The sequence below is a fragment of the Symphalangus syndactylus genome, chromosome 2 (genome assembly GCF_028878055.3).
Source record: "Symphalangus syndactylus isolate Jambi chromosome 2, NHGRI_mSymSyn1-v2.1_pri, whole genome shotgun sequence".
In the NCBI taxonomy this organism is placed as follows: domain Eukaryota; kingdom Metazoa; phylum Chordata; class Mammalia; order Primates; family Hylobatidae; genus Symphalangus; species Symphalangus syndactylus.
The window spans coordinates 88,845,568-88,859,868 of NC_072424.2; the positions used below are offsets into that span (position 1 = coordinate 88,845,568).

Here is a 14,301-nt window from a genome sequence, read left to right on the forward strand (position 1 = left end):
TGAGACAGAGTTTTGCTCTGTCATTCTCACTGGAGTCCAGTGGTGTGATCAGCGATCCTCCCACCTTAGCCTCTTCAGTAGCTGGGACTACCACCTGGCTAATTTTTTATACTTTTAGTGGAGATGAGGTTTCACCAGGCTGGCCTCAAACTCCTGAGCTTAAGCAATTCGCCCAGCTCAGTCTCCCAAATTGCTGGGATTACAGGCATGAGCCACTGTGCCTGGCTGACTACTCTTTTTAAAAGAAAACTTTATGTCCCTATTGTAAATGGAGAATGGTACAGGATAAAATAAATATGTAGTAAATTATATCTGGCTTTGTATCATTAAAATGCTCTCATGTGCCGCCGGTGATATGATTACCACTTTGTGAGAAAAACGCCTATCACTGATATCCAAGGTTCTTTTCTGGCATTAACAGTTTATAAAGTTTCTTATCCTTTACTCATATAATCAAGATTTCTTATTAGAATTTTTTTCTTGTTGGCCTCCCTCATAGAAAAAAAAAAAATTAAGGCTAATTTGATTTTAATAGTCAGTTTGAACAGCCATTTTTATAGAAATTTGCTATCTTCATCTACCAGTAGATTAAAATTTTATGCTTTGATTTACAGTTTTTAAAAGTTAATATTTTCAATGGATATGATTTTTTGATGCTGAGCTGACTCAGAGGAAGAACTTCAAAACTGAAACATTAAATGTCTCAGTGAACTGAATACCAAAATAAAGTCATGAGATTAAATGCTTTAAGGGGTGGGACCTTCAGACCTTTTTCAGGAATCATTTTTTGTGCCTTTTTAGATAAGTATTGGAGCAAAACTGTTTAGAGTGCAGTTCTTTGTAACTGAATTTTGCAAGTATTTGTTTTGTTTTGTTAATAATTTAATATGTGCTTTTAGATTTCTTCAGAGGCCCCACAGTATCAAATATCCGCCTGGCTGGATTAGAGTATGTTCTGCACTTCACTGCACTGAATGGGAAGATTTACTTTCGAAGCTATAAGTAAGTGCATTTCTTCACATATTTTCTTAATCCTCAGGGTTAGTGTTTAAAACTGTGTGACTGTTTTATAGAGCCCAAACTTAGAATTGGTATCTGGCCAAAAGGTTTTTTGGAGAGTTGGCAGGATAGCAGTGGCAGCAGCTCTGTGCTGATCCTCAGTCCTTTGCCTCTGAAACCCTGCTTTTCTAGTGCCCCAAAGCATCTGATGCTGCACTGTCACTGAGCCAGGTGCACCAACCCTTCCTAGCTTTATGCAGCATCTCTTTATTGTTCTTGGTTGGATTTACAGCACTAAGCCACAAATCCTTGGCCAGCCAAAGCAAATCTCAAAACCCTAAGTCTAAATAATTGAGTCTAAAAGGAATAAGAAGATTCAGTGGCTAGATTCATTTCACTCTGTCTCTCTAGCCTAGGCCTTCTACCCCTACCACAATATAAATATAAATCTTAAGCAGGCCGAGCATGGTGGCTCACACTTGTAATCCCAGCACTTTGGGAGGCTGAGGCAGGCAGATCACTTGAGGCCGGGAGTTCAAGACCAGCCTGGCCAACATGATGAAACCCCATCTCTACTAAAAAAAAAACAGAAAAATTAGCCCAGCATGGTGGCACATGCCTGTAGTTCCAGCTGCTCAGAAGGCTGAGGCACAAAAATCGCTTGAACCTGGGAGGTGGAAGTTGCAGTGAGCCATGATTGTGCCACTGCACTCCAGCCTGGGCAACAAAGTGAGAGCCCTGTCTCAGAAAAAAAAAAAAAACTCTTAAGCAGATTCTATGTTTATTAAAGAGTTAATGACATGCTGTAATTGTGGTTCTTGAGATAAGTGTGTGACTTCTCTTTTTAAGGCGTTGGTACTGGCTGACAGAGCCCACAGTTTCCTAAAGAATACACTGACTCCCACAAATTGCCTTTCTCTGTACATTGAATTTAGACTTTGCTGTACATTTTGAGCTATGGTGTGGCTGGCATTGCAGCCTGAGAGCTGACAGCTTGGTGTTGACAGTGTCTTCTGTACAGTGGTGTTGTTTGTCCAACCATTTGTATCTAGCATTTCGTACATGGTTTTTATTTTGTTTTCCTTCACAATGAAAATACATGACTGACCAGCTTTATGTCCTATGAATGTCCAAATGAAACTTAAATATTCACCTCTTAGCTAATAATTTCCATCTTGGGCTCAACTGTATTCAATCAGAGACACTTAGTTCTTTTTCTCCATATGATTAATACCACCGCTTCTGTTTTTCTATTTTCCTCTCACTAAAAATAAAATAATAAGGCAAAATGCAGTAAAATACCCAGTGATCATAAGGTGTAATTAGAGACTTTATAGTAATTTTTAGCTGGTTAAGATCGAAAGCCCCTTAAGTCTCCTGTTTGAGTTTCCATATGTGATTTGGGGGCTTCTAAGTATGTATTACACTATACAGTAGATGACTGTTATTTAGAGAACAAGAAATAAAAGATGAAAAATCACTAATATAAAAAAGTATTCAGGATGGACATGGTGGCTCACGCCTGTAATCCCAGAACTTTGGGAGGCCGAGGTGGGTGGATTGCTCAAGGCCAGGAGTTCAAGAGCAGCCTGGCCAACACAGCAAAACCCATCTCTACTAAAAATACAAAAATTAGCTGGACATGGTGGCACAGGCCTGTCCTCCTAGCTACTTAGGAGGCTGAGGCAGGACAATTGAGCCCAGGGCGCAGAGGTTGCAGAGAGTGGGCGGATCACTTGAGGTGAGGAGTTCAAGACCACCCTGGCCAACATGGAGAAACCCTGTCTCTATTAAAAAATACAAAAATTAGCTGGGTATGGCGGCGCACGCCTGTAATCCCAGCTACTTGGGAGGCTGTGGCATGAGAATTACTTGAGCCTGGGCCACACGCCTATAATCCCAGCTACTTGGGCAGCTGTGGCACAAGAATTGCTTCAGCTTGGGAGGCAGAGGTTGCAATGAGCTGAGATCGTGCCACTGCACTCCAGCCTAGGCGACAGAGTGAGACTGTCTGGAAAAAAAAAAAAAAACAACTTATGTTGGCTAGACACCTGTAATCCTAGCACATGGGAGGTTGAGGCGGGTGGATCACCTGAGGTCAGGAGTTCCAGACCAGCCTGGCCAACGTGGCATAACACCGTCTCTACTAAAAATACAAAAATTAGTCAGGCATGGTGGTGGGCACCTATAATCCTAGCTACTTGGGAGGCTGAGGCTGGAGAATTGCTTGAACCGGGGAGACAGAGGTTGCAGTGAGCCGAGATCATGCCATTGCACTCCAGCGTGGGCAACAAGAGTGAAACTCCATCTCAGACATAAAATAATAAAATAAAAATTGTATAAAATTACCTTCAGGCTATGTGTATAAACTGTATATGAAACATAAATGAATTTTGTGTTTAGACTTGGGTCTCATCCCCAAGATATCTCATTATACGTATGCAAGTATTTCAAACTCTGAAAAAAACAGAAATCTGGAACACCTTTCTTTTCTTTTTTTTTTTTTTTTTTTTTTTTGTTTTAGACAGAGTCTTGCTCTGTTGCCCAGGCTGGAGTGCGGTGATGCAATCTCAGCTCACTACAGCCTCCCGGGTTCACGCCATTTTCCTGCCTCAGCCTCCCAAGTAGCTGGAACTACTGGCACCCGCGACCACGCCTGGCTAATTTTGTTTTTGTATTTTTAGTAGAGACGGGGGTTTCATCATGTTAGTCAGGATGGTCTCGATCTCCTGACCTTGTGATCCACCCGCCTTGGCCTCCCAAAGTGCTGAGATTACAGGCATAAGCCACCATGCCCGACCTGGAACACTTCTTTTTTTGAGACAGGATCTTGCTGTTGCCCAGGCTGGAGTGCAGTGGCATAATCTCAGCTCACTGCAACCTCTGCCTCCCTCATTCAAGCGATTCTCCTGCCTCAGGTGGGTATGTATGCCCTCTGGGATACAAGGGAGATAAAAATATAACGATAAAAAATCGTTGAGAGTAAGAAATGAATAACAGTAGCCTAAAACTCTTCTGTGTTGAACGGTTTCACAGAAAGTATTCACTTGTATTTAGTGAAAAGGATTTATTTGTAAAGAAAGATACAGAGAAAATAAAATAAAATAGAGAATTATCAAGTCAGACTTTAGAACAGGAATAAACTGGCTCAGCGTGGTGGCTCATGCCTGTAATCCAGTTCTTTGGGAGGCCAAGATGGGTGGATCACCTGAGGTCAGGAGTTTGAGACCAGCGTGGCCAACATGGTGAAACCCCGTCTCTACTAAAAACACAAAAATTAGCCGGGCAACATGGTGTGCACCTGTAATCCCAGCTACTCAGGAAGCTGATGCAGGAGAGCCTGGGAGGTAGAGGTTGCAGTGAGCCAAGATCGCACCACTGCACTCCAGCCTAGCTGACAGTGAGACTCCATCTCAAAAAAAAAAAAAAAAAAAAGAATAAACTAGCAGTAAGGCCGGGCGCAGTGGCTCATCCCTGTAATCCCAGCAGCACTTTGGGAGACCGAGGTGGGCAGATCACGAGGCCAGGAGATGAAGACCATCCTGGCCAACACGGTGAAACATCATCTATACTAAAAATACAAAAAATTAGCTGGACATGGTGGCGCATGCCTGTAATCCCAGCTATTCAGGAGGCCAAGGCAGGAGAATTGCTTGAACCATGGAGTCGGAGATTGCAGCAAGCCTAGATTGTGCCATAGCACTCCAGCCTGGTGACAGAGCAAGACTCTGTCTCAAAAAATAAAAATAAAAACAAAAATAAAAAACTAGCAGTGTAACTATAATACATAGATCCACCAAAAATCTGATTGCTAGAATCACCTTTACACTAGCATGACATCTTTCATAATGAAAAAAAAGTTTAAATTTTTAAAATCAGAGACCCTAGTATGTAATTTTGATCACTAGATGTTCCATATGTGCCTTGTAATACTTGTTAGCTATTAATTTGAAATAGAAAATGGACAGTGATTGAGAGTGAGCTGCTACTTGAAAGAATCACTAAACATGTGGATCAGCTTAGCTTCCAGAGGCTGTGCCACACTTGGGGAGCATTGAGGATGGGAGGAAGGGGGTGGTCCAGAGATTCAGCATCACCTCTGAGCCTACTAACCTGGCTCTGAGCTGGGCTCAGCCACGTGACATGGGCAGGTCACCACTTCTCAGGGTCTTTGTTTCTTCCTCTGCAAACTATAGCAATACCATTTAGATAATTCTGAGGTCCCCCTAAGATTGACAGTACTGCTTTATAAGAGTAAAGAGGTACTCATAAATGGGCATATACCAGAAAGTATGTCTGACTTAACTCAGCTCCCCAGGCATTCTTTGGGCTAGCTATACTGTGGAACCCTTTCCCTCTCTCTCACTGCAAATTAGCCCTTATGCAATTTGAAAATGGTAATATTTAATATTCACACACTTTATTTGTGAAGATTAATGAGGCTTATAAAATGGTTTTGAGCGTTTTGGATGAAAGGAACTCTAAACAGGAAATTATATTAATATAACCTTTAACATGATCTTTTGGGTGAATAAATCATAGTGTTATTGACCACTGTTCCTATACATCCTATAGTAATTATTCTTATATGTGAGTGACTATTTACATCCCTCGGGAAATTTTATTCACTATAGGGTCAGAGCCATTAATATGAAACAAAATCGTTAGTAATGCCACATGTGCCTTTGCACAATGGTTAGGCCTTATGGGGGGAAAATATGCAAAACAAAGTGTTAGCATACTTTAAAAAGCAAACACAACATTCTAATAGAGGAGTTTACTTAATGAAAACAGACTTTCAGCCACAGAAGTGTACGAGAGGGAGAAAAATGAGGAAATTACAATTTGAACATTAGTAGTAATGTCACTCTTCCTCAAGAAATAGGCAAATAATATTTAAAAATAGTAGAAATTACCAGTTAGCATATCTACCAGCTTGAGCCCATCTGAGAGAGAAAGAACTGGGTTCTGTTTGCAGATAACTAAAAGCTAGAGAGTATTTCCTTAAATCAGTTTGATCTTCCAGTAAACATACTCACTGAAATGATTAAGATCAGATCATCTACACAGATAAGTATGACATTGTACTTAATTCTTTAATGAAATAGCAACATAGGTAATTATACATAGTTATTTGGAAATCTTAATTTTATGTACCACTCAAAAAATTAATTCATTAGGACACTTGTGTGAATAAAAAGGCACAATATTAAATTATTATATGCACCCTGAAACTATGTACATCTATTATAAATCAATTTTAAAAATTATTTTTAGTTAATTAAAAGGTACTTCAGTTAATTAAAAGGTGCTTTTGGCAGTGTATAGTAGTACTTGGGTGATTTGAATCTATCAGATATGCCATGTGCTGTTTTGAATTGACAAGTTTTCTAACTAGCTGAAAATTAGCACTTTTAAGTGGAAGAAAAAATTTTAGTTGAAAATTAAAATACATGTCCCTGATTTCTTTTTTTGTTTGTTTTTGAGACGGAGTCTCACCCTGTCTCCCAGACTGGAGTGCAGTGGGGCCATCTCGGCTCACTGCAACCTCCGCTTTGCGGGTTTAAGCGATTATCCTGCCTCAGCCTCCCGAGTAGCTGGGACTACAGGCATGCGCCACCATACCCGGCTAATTTTTTGTGTCTTTAGTAGAAATGAGGTTTCACCATGTTGGCCAGCTGGTCTGGAGCTCCTGACCTCAGGTGATCTGCCTGCCTTAGCCTCCCAAAGTGCTGGGACTACATGGTGAGCCACCGCGCCTGGCTGCTCCACCATCACTTTATCCTGCCTGTATTCCCCAGTTCCCCTCCACCAGTGTTTCCAGATCCAGAGCTGTTTAGACGTAGGGTATTCAGAAAGTTGTGGTTTTGTTATTTTAAGATTTTAAAATTCACTTCAATGTAAGGAAGTTAGTAAATGTGTGTGCTATGAGGAAAAGGTGATTCTGAATGGGTTGGTTTAGCTCCTACAGTCTTAGATAAGAACTTGTTAATTGTATAAACATACTGTTTCAAAGAAAAAGCCAATTAAAATTACTTTTATACATACATAAATCTATGAGTAAGATGAAGAAGTCAAATCAAAGGATTTTATTTCATTTCTGAGAATAATTTTGTATCTCACTTGGCTGTTTCTCAGTAATATTGTATAATTTTATTTCTGATTTTTAAAAATAAGCAAACTGCCCTTGACCTCAAAGGGAAAAAAATTTTTTTAATTTGATATTCGTGTGACCCTTTAGCTCAAAAAGGGATAAAAGACTTATAAAAAAAAGCTGGGCATGGTGGCTCATGCCTGTAATCCCAGCACTTTGGGAGGCCGAGGTGGATGGATCATGAGATCAGGAGATCGAGACCATCCAGGCTAACACGGTGAAACCCCATCTCTACTAAAAATACAAAAAATTAGCCAGGTGTGGTGGCAGGCGCCTGTAGTCCCAGCTACTCGGGAGGCTGAGGCAGGAGAATGGCGTGAACCTGGGAGGCAGAGCTTGCAGTGAGCCAAGATCGCACCACTGCACTACAGCCTGGGTGACAGAGCGAGACTCTGTCTCAAAAAAAAAAAAAAAAATTTATAAAAGAAAAAGTGAACCAAAGGATACACTTGGCTTGAATAGTATGAAGTATTTAAGTAAGTCTTTCTGAACATTTTATATCATTTAATGGAATTGTAAATCCCCTGAACAAAAAATATTTGGAGAGGACTTTTATGAAAGTCAAAGCAACATTTCTTTTTACCTATTTCCTAAAGATTGCTGTTGAAGAAATCTGGTTGCAGAACACCACGGATTGAATTGGAAGAGATGGGACCCTCATTGAATCTGGTTCTGAGGAGGACACACCTGGCATCAGATGACCTTTATAAATTATCTATGAAAATGCCAAAAGCTCTCAAGGTATATGAGTTAGAGCTTGGTGCCATATTTATTTGTATTTTCTACTTTAATCCTTTTTCTTTCCAAAAAGAATTTGTGGCATATTATATTAAAAGACAAGGATAGGCCAGACGCGGTGGCTCAATGCCTGTAATCCCAGCACTTTGGGAGGCCGAGGTAGGTGGATCACAAGGTCAGGAGATCAAGACCATCCTGGCTAACACGGTGAAACCCTGTCTCTATGAAAAATACAAAAAATCAGCTGGGCGTGGTGGCGGGCGCCTGTAGTCCCAGCTACTTGGGAGGCTGAGGCAGGAGAATGGCGTGAACCAGAGAGGCGGAGCTTGCAGTGAGCAGAGATCACGCCACTGCACTCCAGCCTGGGTGACAGAGCCAGACAAAAAAAAAGACAACGACATACATAAAGAGATCAATACAATAGATTAAACTAGGACTCACAGAGCCAGGAAAAGGAGACAGAACCAAATAAGCCAACAATAAGGGATAATAAAAAAAAGAGTTGCAAAACCCAGACATGAGGTTTGGCTAAGTGCCTTCTGATAGTCAAGACTGCTGTTTTCAGCAAAAGAAAGAGTTGTTTGGTACACTGTAAAGACTGAGGATTTAGAGTACAGGGTATGTAAACCATATGTGCATAAAATGTGTTTTGACTTTTTAAGTAGTTTTAAAAGACAAGAAGGAATGTAATCTCTAAAATGCCAATAGAAATTGAAACGATAGTCACAACTCCTTAAGCTAAACACAGGATATTTTCTTGATGTGTGACAGTGGTTAGTGTAGTTTATAGTTTTGTTTTTCAAAGTGCGGCCTGACAGTTTACCTGGGAATTGTGCAGAATATCAGGCCCTACCCTAGACATACTGAATTAGGATCTGTATTTTATCAAGATCCCAAGTGATTTGTATGCACACTTAAGTTTGAGAAGAAAAGTGTATAGGGCTATATACTCTCACGAAGGGGCAGGCACTAATGGAAATTGCTACTAAGATAGTTGTTACAGACTAGGTTTTTACTGGCTCGTTATAGTAGAAGGCCATTAAATATATACGTATTATTTTGTCGTAGCCAAAGAAGAAGAAAAATATTTCCCATGATACTTTTGGTGCAACTTATGGAAGGATTCATATGCAAAAGCAAGACCTAAGCAAACTACAAACGAGGAAAATGAAGGGGTTGAAGAAGCGACCTGCAGAAAGGATAACAGAAGACCAGGAGAAAAAGTCAAAAAGAATTAAAAAAAATTGATGGAACTTAGCCAGCCACTACTGTTTCATTGTGTTCTACTTAAAAGAATTATCAAGCGTCAATCCATTCAGAGTTTCTTATAAGATCTTATTATATATTTTTATAACATGATAATTTTACGATATATTATTATGAACAGTAATATACTAGTATTAAGTGTAAAATAAGCCTTTTATTTGAGACATTACACCCTGGTGTGCCATTTTCTCTTGTGATATCCACTGCCCTCCACAAATTCTTCTTTTTCATTGGGTGGATGGGTGGGTGAGGAGGGATCTCCATAACCATTGGGATTTTTTTGAATTTCTGGCCTTAGCTAAAGAAAGCCACAGGAAGCAGAAATGACCTGCAGGAGCTGTGTAGACACTCTCCATATGAATTACCTGGAAAGTTAATCTCCTCTCCCAACATGGATCTACATTCTGATTTTTATTTTCTACTTTTCTTTTATTTTGCCTGAAATCCTACTAGTTGACATTTGAGATTTTAAGCTTTGTGGCTGAAAATATATAGATCTCTGAGAGGGATGTCTGCTATCTGATTATTGATACATTACGCTACTGTTGATTGTTTTAAGAGACATTGCTACTAAGTAGAGCCCACCCCGCTTCTCTGAGAGGAAGCCTGTGTTTTTTGGTTGGTTGGTTTTTAAGACATGGGGTCTTGTTCTGTCACCTAGGGTGGAGTGCAGTGGCACAATCACAGCTAACTGCAGCCCTGAACTCCTGGGCTCAAGTAATCCTCCCGCCTGAGCCTCCTACGTAGCTGGGATTACAGGCATGAGCCACTGAGCCCTACTTTTTTTTTTTTTTTTTTTTTTAAAGCAATGAGGTCTTGCTGTGTTGCCCAGGCTGGACTCAAATTCCTGGGCTCAAGTGATCCTCCCACCTCACCTTCCTGAGCAGCTGGAACTACAGATGTTAGTCCACTGCACCTGGCAGAAAGGAAGTTTTGATAGGGGCAGAAATGGAAAAGGAGAAAACAGGTGAGTTTTAAGGTGCAGAGCACTTTAGGGTATTGGGTAGCACTAGGTAGCTAAAGGTTGCATGAAGGCCCTGGGGGTTTGCAGATGGTGTGGAAGCCAGCCAAAGCCTAACTAATTGTTTTGAAAGTTTCTTGAAGACAGGCCTTGTGCCTAGGAAAACAGAAGCTTTCTACTTCCTCCTACTAGTATTGCATACTGGTTTTTCCAGAATAGGGTGTTAAGTTCCTTGATTCAGTCCTTGACAAAGAATCTCCTTTATACAAGTGGCAGTTATGTTGTAAAAGTACAGACATATGCAAATCATAATTTGTTACATGAAGTACCAGTGCTTTTGTTTTTGTTGTTGTTTTTTGAGACAGAGTCTCGCTCTGTTGCTCAGGCGCGATTTCAGTTCACTGCAACCTCCACCTCCCAGGTTCAAGCGATTCTTCTGCCTCAGCCTCCTGAGTAGCTGGGATTACATGCACATGCCACCATGCCTGGCTAATTTTTTGTAGAGACAGGGTTTCACTTCAGTTCCATGTTAGAGAGCTCCATGCCTGTGTATACATGCATTTATGTAAGCTTGCTCAGCTACAGATCAACAATGCTGGCACTAAGCAAAAGTTCGAGCCTCAGCTTTACCTTCTCCCCTTTCCCTTCTCTTGTGAATCCATTCCTTAGCTTTCCCTAGTCCTCTCCAGATAGCTGTTACTCTCCTCTTGCCAGAAAAATGAAGGAGCTGGTATCATTTATACTTGTTTGATTATACATTTAACCAAAGACCATACAGTCTTGTATCTGAATCAGACATTTGCACTTTTTATCTAAATGAGAAGAAGGGGCTAAAATAAGTCATTTGCTGCCATCTGGAGGTAGATGGACAATAGCTGAGAAGGGGAGCCATGAAAAGAACATCAGGAGTGATGGATGCATAGTCCTTCCCCAAAGCCTCGCTCCTCACTGGTAGGAGGCAAAGCAGTGGGTCCTCCTCACCAGCCGCTTATGGGACCCTGCCATGCCTGGACCCCTCTATCAGGAAGACCTACCCCAGCACTACTGGAAAATCAGCCAATCTTAACCCAAAGACGGACATGTTTTCTGTATGTATGTGAGATGTCTTAAGGGTGTTTTTGTTTGTTTTAATCAGTAGCCCTCTTGTTTGAGATTTGGCAGTACATTTCTATTTTCTAGGTAATTTCTGTGTCTGATGGTAGAGGATCTAATAAGTATTGGAATGCTTCCTATTTGCTGATAGAAGTACCAAATAGTATTATTGAAGTCTAACAAAGACTTTTTGTGGAGAACACCTTGTAGTGTTGTACCATCTGGAACTCTTGAGCTGCCATTTATATCACTTTTTGTGGAGAGCACATCTTGATTTTCAGCTGTCCTTACTTTAGAATACAACATATATAAATTGGAGACTATGTATTCCTTTCAATGGAGATGGTAAATTGCCTGTTTTAAGTTTTAGTTAATGTTGGATTTTGGTAGATGAGGAAAGCAGTTTGGTTATTTGTTTTCTTTTAAATACCAAACTTCTTATATTTTTTCTGGAATATTAATACTATTACCAAGCTATTATTTCATGGAATTTGGGTTTCTTTTTTTGTTTTATTTTAAACCTAAGTGCTGTTTGTTTTCTTGGTTATTGAACATAATCCAAAGTAGAGATGTTATTACTCAATTCAAGAAAAGAAAGGGAGAATAAAACTTAACTTCGGCTGGGCGCTGTGGCTCACGCTTGTAATCCCAGCACTTTGGGAGGCCGAGGCGGGCGGATCACGAGGTCAGGAGATCGAGACCACGGTGAAACCCCGTCTCTACTAAAAATACAAAAAATTAGCCGGGCGTGTTGGTGGGCGCCTGTAGTCCCAGCTACTCGGAGAGGCTGAGGCAGGAGAATGGCGTGAACCCGGGAGGCGGAGCTTGCAGTGAGCCGAGATCGCGCCACTGCACTCCAACCTGGGCGACAGCGCGAGATTCCATCTAAAAAAAAAAAAAAAACTTCAAGTCAGTTTTCATTTATCTGATTAGCTACTTACATGATCTCTCCTTCTTTTCCTTTATATGTTTAGCTACTTAAGGCTAAAAATGGAAGGCTTCAAAATGGAAGAAGTTAAAACTACTAAACCCATTGCTAAGATCTGAACAACAAAGGAAGGTTTGCTTTTATTGAATTTCAGAAATTGGTGCTTTGTCCACCATAAAATTAAGAGACAGTGCAAAAAATACGGGCTTCATTATGTTTTTAATGCACTTTTACTTACAAATAGTCAAAACATAACTGCATTTAAGACAAATGCATCCTAGCATATATACGTTATGAAATTGTAGAGAATACTGATTCATTGAAAGAAGCTATTCTGAAAAAGAAGATGAAATGGGCTGGCTTACTTGAGGTATATGCTAGCTGTGAGAAGTCAGCTTGCATTTAGATGTTAATTGTCTCTCGTATCAACAACTCGAGTTGCTCAAGTTTAAAAACAGCAAGGATATCATTGTGTTTCTCCTATCATTCAGAGTGTGCCAGTTAGACCATGTTAGGAATTTTAACTTTGCCATCATTGAATTGAAGCTATTCTGCACTCTTTTTCCATTTCAGAGCTCTTTGGGAAAAAGTTTTTATTATTATTTTTTTGGAGACAGAGTCTTGCTCTGTCGCCCGGGCTGGAATGCAGTGATGCGATCTCAGCTCACTGCAACTGCCACCTCCTGAGTTCAAGCGATTCTCGTGCCTCAGCCTCCCGAGTAGCTGGGATTACAGGCATGCGCACCGTGCCCAGCTAATTTTTAGTAGAGACAGGGTCTCGCCATGTTGGCCGGGCTGGTATTGAAGTCCTGATCTCAAGTGATCCACCTGCCTCAGCCTCCCAAAGTGCTGGGATTACAGGCGTGTGCCACCACGCCCGGCTGAGAAAGTTTTTAAATATAGCATGAATACATTTTATGTATTAGAAATCAGGTGTCACTCTGTTGCACAGGCTGGGGTGCAGTGGTGCAGTCATAGCTCACTCCAGCATCAGACTCTGGGCTCAAGCCATCCTCTGGCTTCAACCTCCCAAGTAGTTGGGACCACAGGCAGGTGCCACTACAGCTGGGCTAGTTTTTGTTTTTGTTTGTTTGTTTGTTTTGTAGAGACGATGTTTCACTATGTTGCCCAGGCTGGTCTTGAACTCCTGGCCTCGTGCAATACTCCCACCTCAGCTTTCCAGAGCATTGAAATCACAGGCGTGAGCCACAGTGGCCAGTCCATAAATGCATTTTAATTCTGTTCTTGTTTTTCCATTAAACTTCTGTCCTTTCTCGGCCGGGCGTGTTGGCTCACACCTGTAACCCCAGCACTTTGGGAGGCCGAGGCGGGCGGATCATGAGGTCAGGAGATTGAGACCATCCTGGCTAACACGGTGAAACCCCGTCTCTACTAAAAAAATAGAAAAAATTAGCTGGGCATGGTGGCAGGCGCCTGTAGTCCCAGCTACTTGGGAGGCTGAGACTGGAGAATGGCGTGAACCTGGGAGGCGGAGCTTGCAGTGAGCTGAGATGGCGCCACTGCACTCCAGCCTGGGTGACAGAAAGAGACTCTGTCGCAAAAATAAAATAATAAAATAAACTTCTGTGCTTCCTTCCCCAACCCATCTCACCCCCACCCCCATTCCTCTCATACATGTTCAAGGAATCAGGAAGTGGGTTCCAAACAGGGAGAAAACTCTGGCTCTGGTTTCATACAAGCTGGGGCTTGTATGAAAGAAGGCAGATAAGGGAGAAATGGCAAAGTATGTAGAACTCAGCAGTTAGGGCATTTGCCAAGCAAAGATCAAAGCCCCAGAGCTGTAAGTGCTTTACTGGATTGGGATTGATTCCTCAAACTGAAAACCAGGCTTCTGAGGGCTCAGACAGATGCAGAGTGGCAGATGTTGGCTCCGTGAGGCGTTGCCCTCTCACCCAGCTGGAACCCGGGGCTGCACAGGCACCATCTGTGGACACTAGATCACCGAGTAGGAGGGAGAACCTGCAATCAGAGTTAGAGCCAAGCTAAAGTTGAGCTTGTGTTCTGGTAACTCCCTCTGTCCCTCTCACACACTGTGGATGAGTTACGAAAGAGGTTCCTGAAAGGCAAGCTTATTTAATTTCTGCATTTGCAATAGATTTTGAAGATTCACATTTATCAGCTTGAGCAATTTATTTTCCCACT

The 14,301-nt window shown here is 41.4% G+C and overlaps 1 protein-coding gene across 2 annotated transcripts in view; it reads left to right on the top strand.

Moving 5' to 3' along the window:
* RPF2 (ribosome production factor 2 homolog) overlaps nucleotides 1–9,666 on the top strand; it is a 43,034-nt gene extending 33,368 nt beyond the window's left edge. For both annotated transcript variants that reach the window (XM_055261504.2, XM_055261523.2), the window contains exons 8-10: nucleotides 900–1,002; nucleotides 7,750–7,894; nucleotides 8,960–9,666. In XM_055261504.2, coding sequence (XP_055117479.1) covers nucleotides 900–1,002; nucleotides 7,750–7,894; nucleotides 8,960–9,139 — 428 coding nt within the window. In that variant the 3' untranslated portion in view covers nucleotides 9,140–9,666. The remainder of the gene's footprint in view (nucleotides 1–899; nucleotides 1,003–7,749; nucleotides 7,895–8,959) is intronic.
* Nucleotides 9,667–14,301: the final 4,635 nt, after the last annotated feature.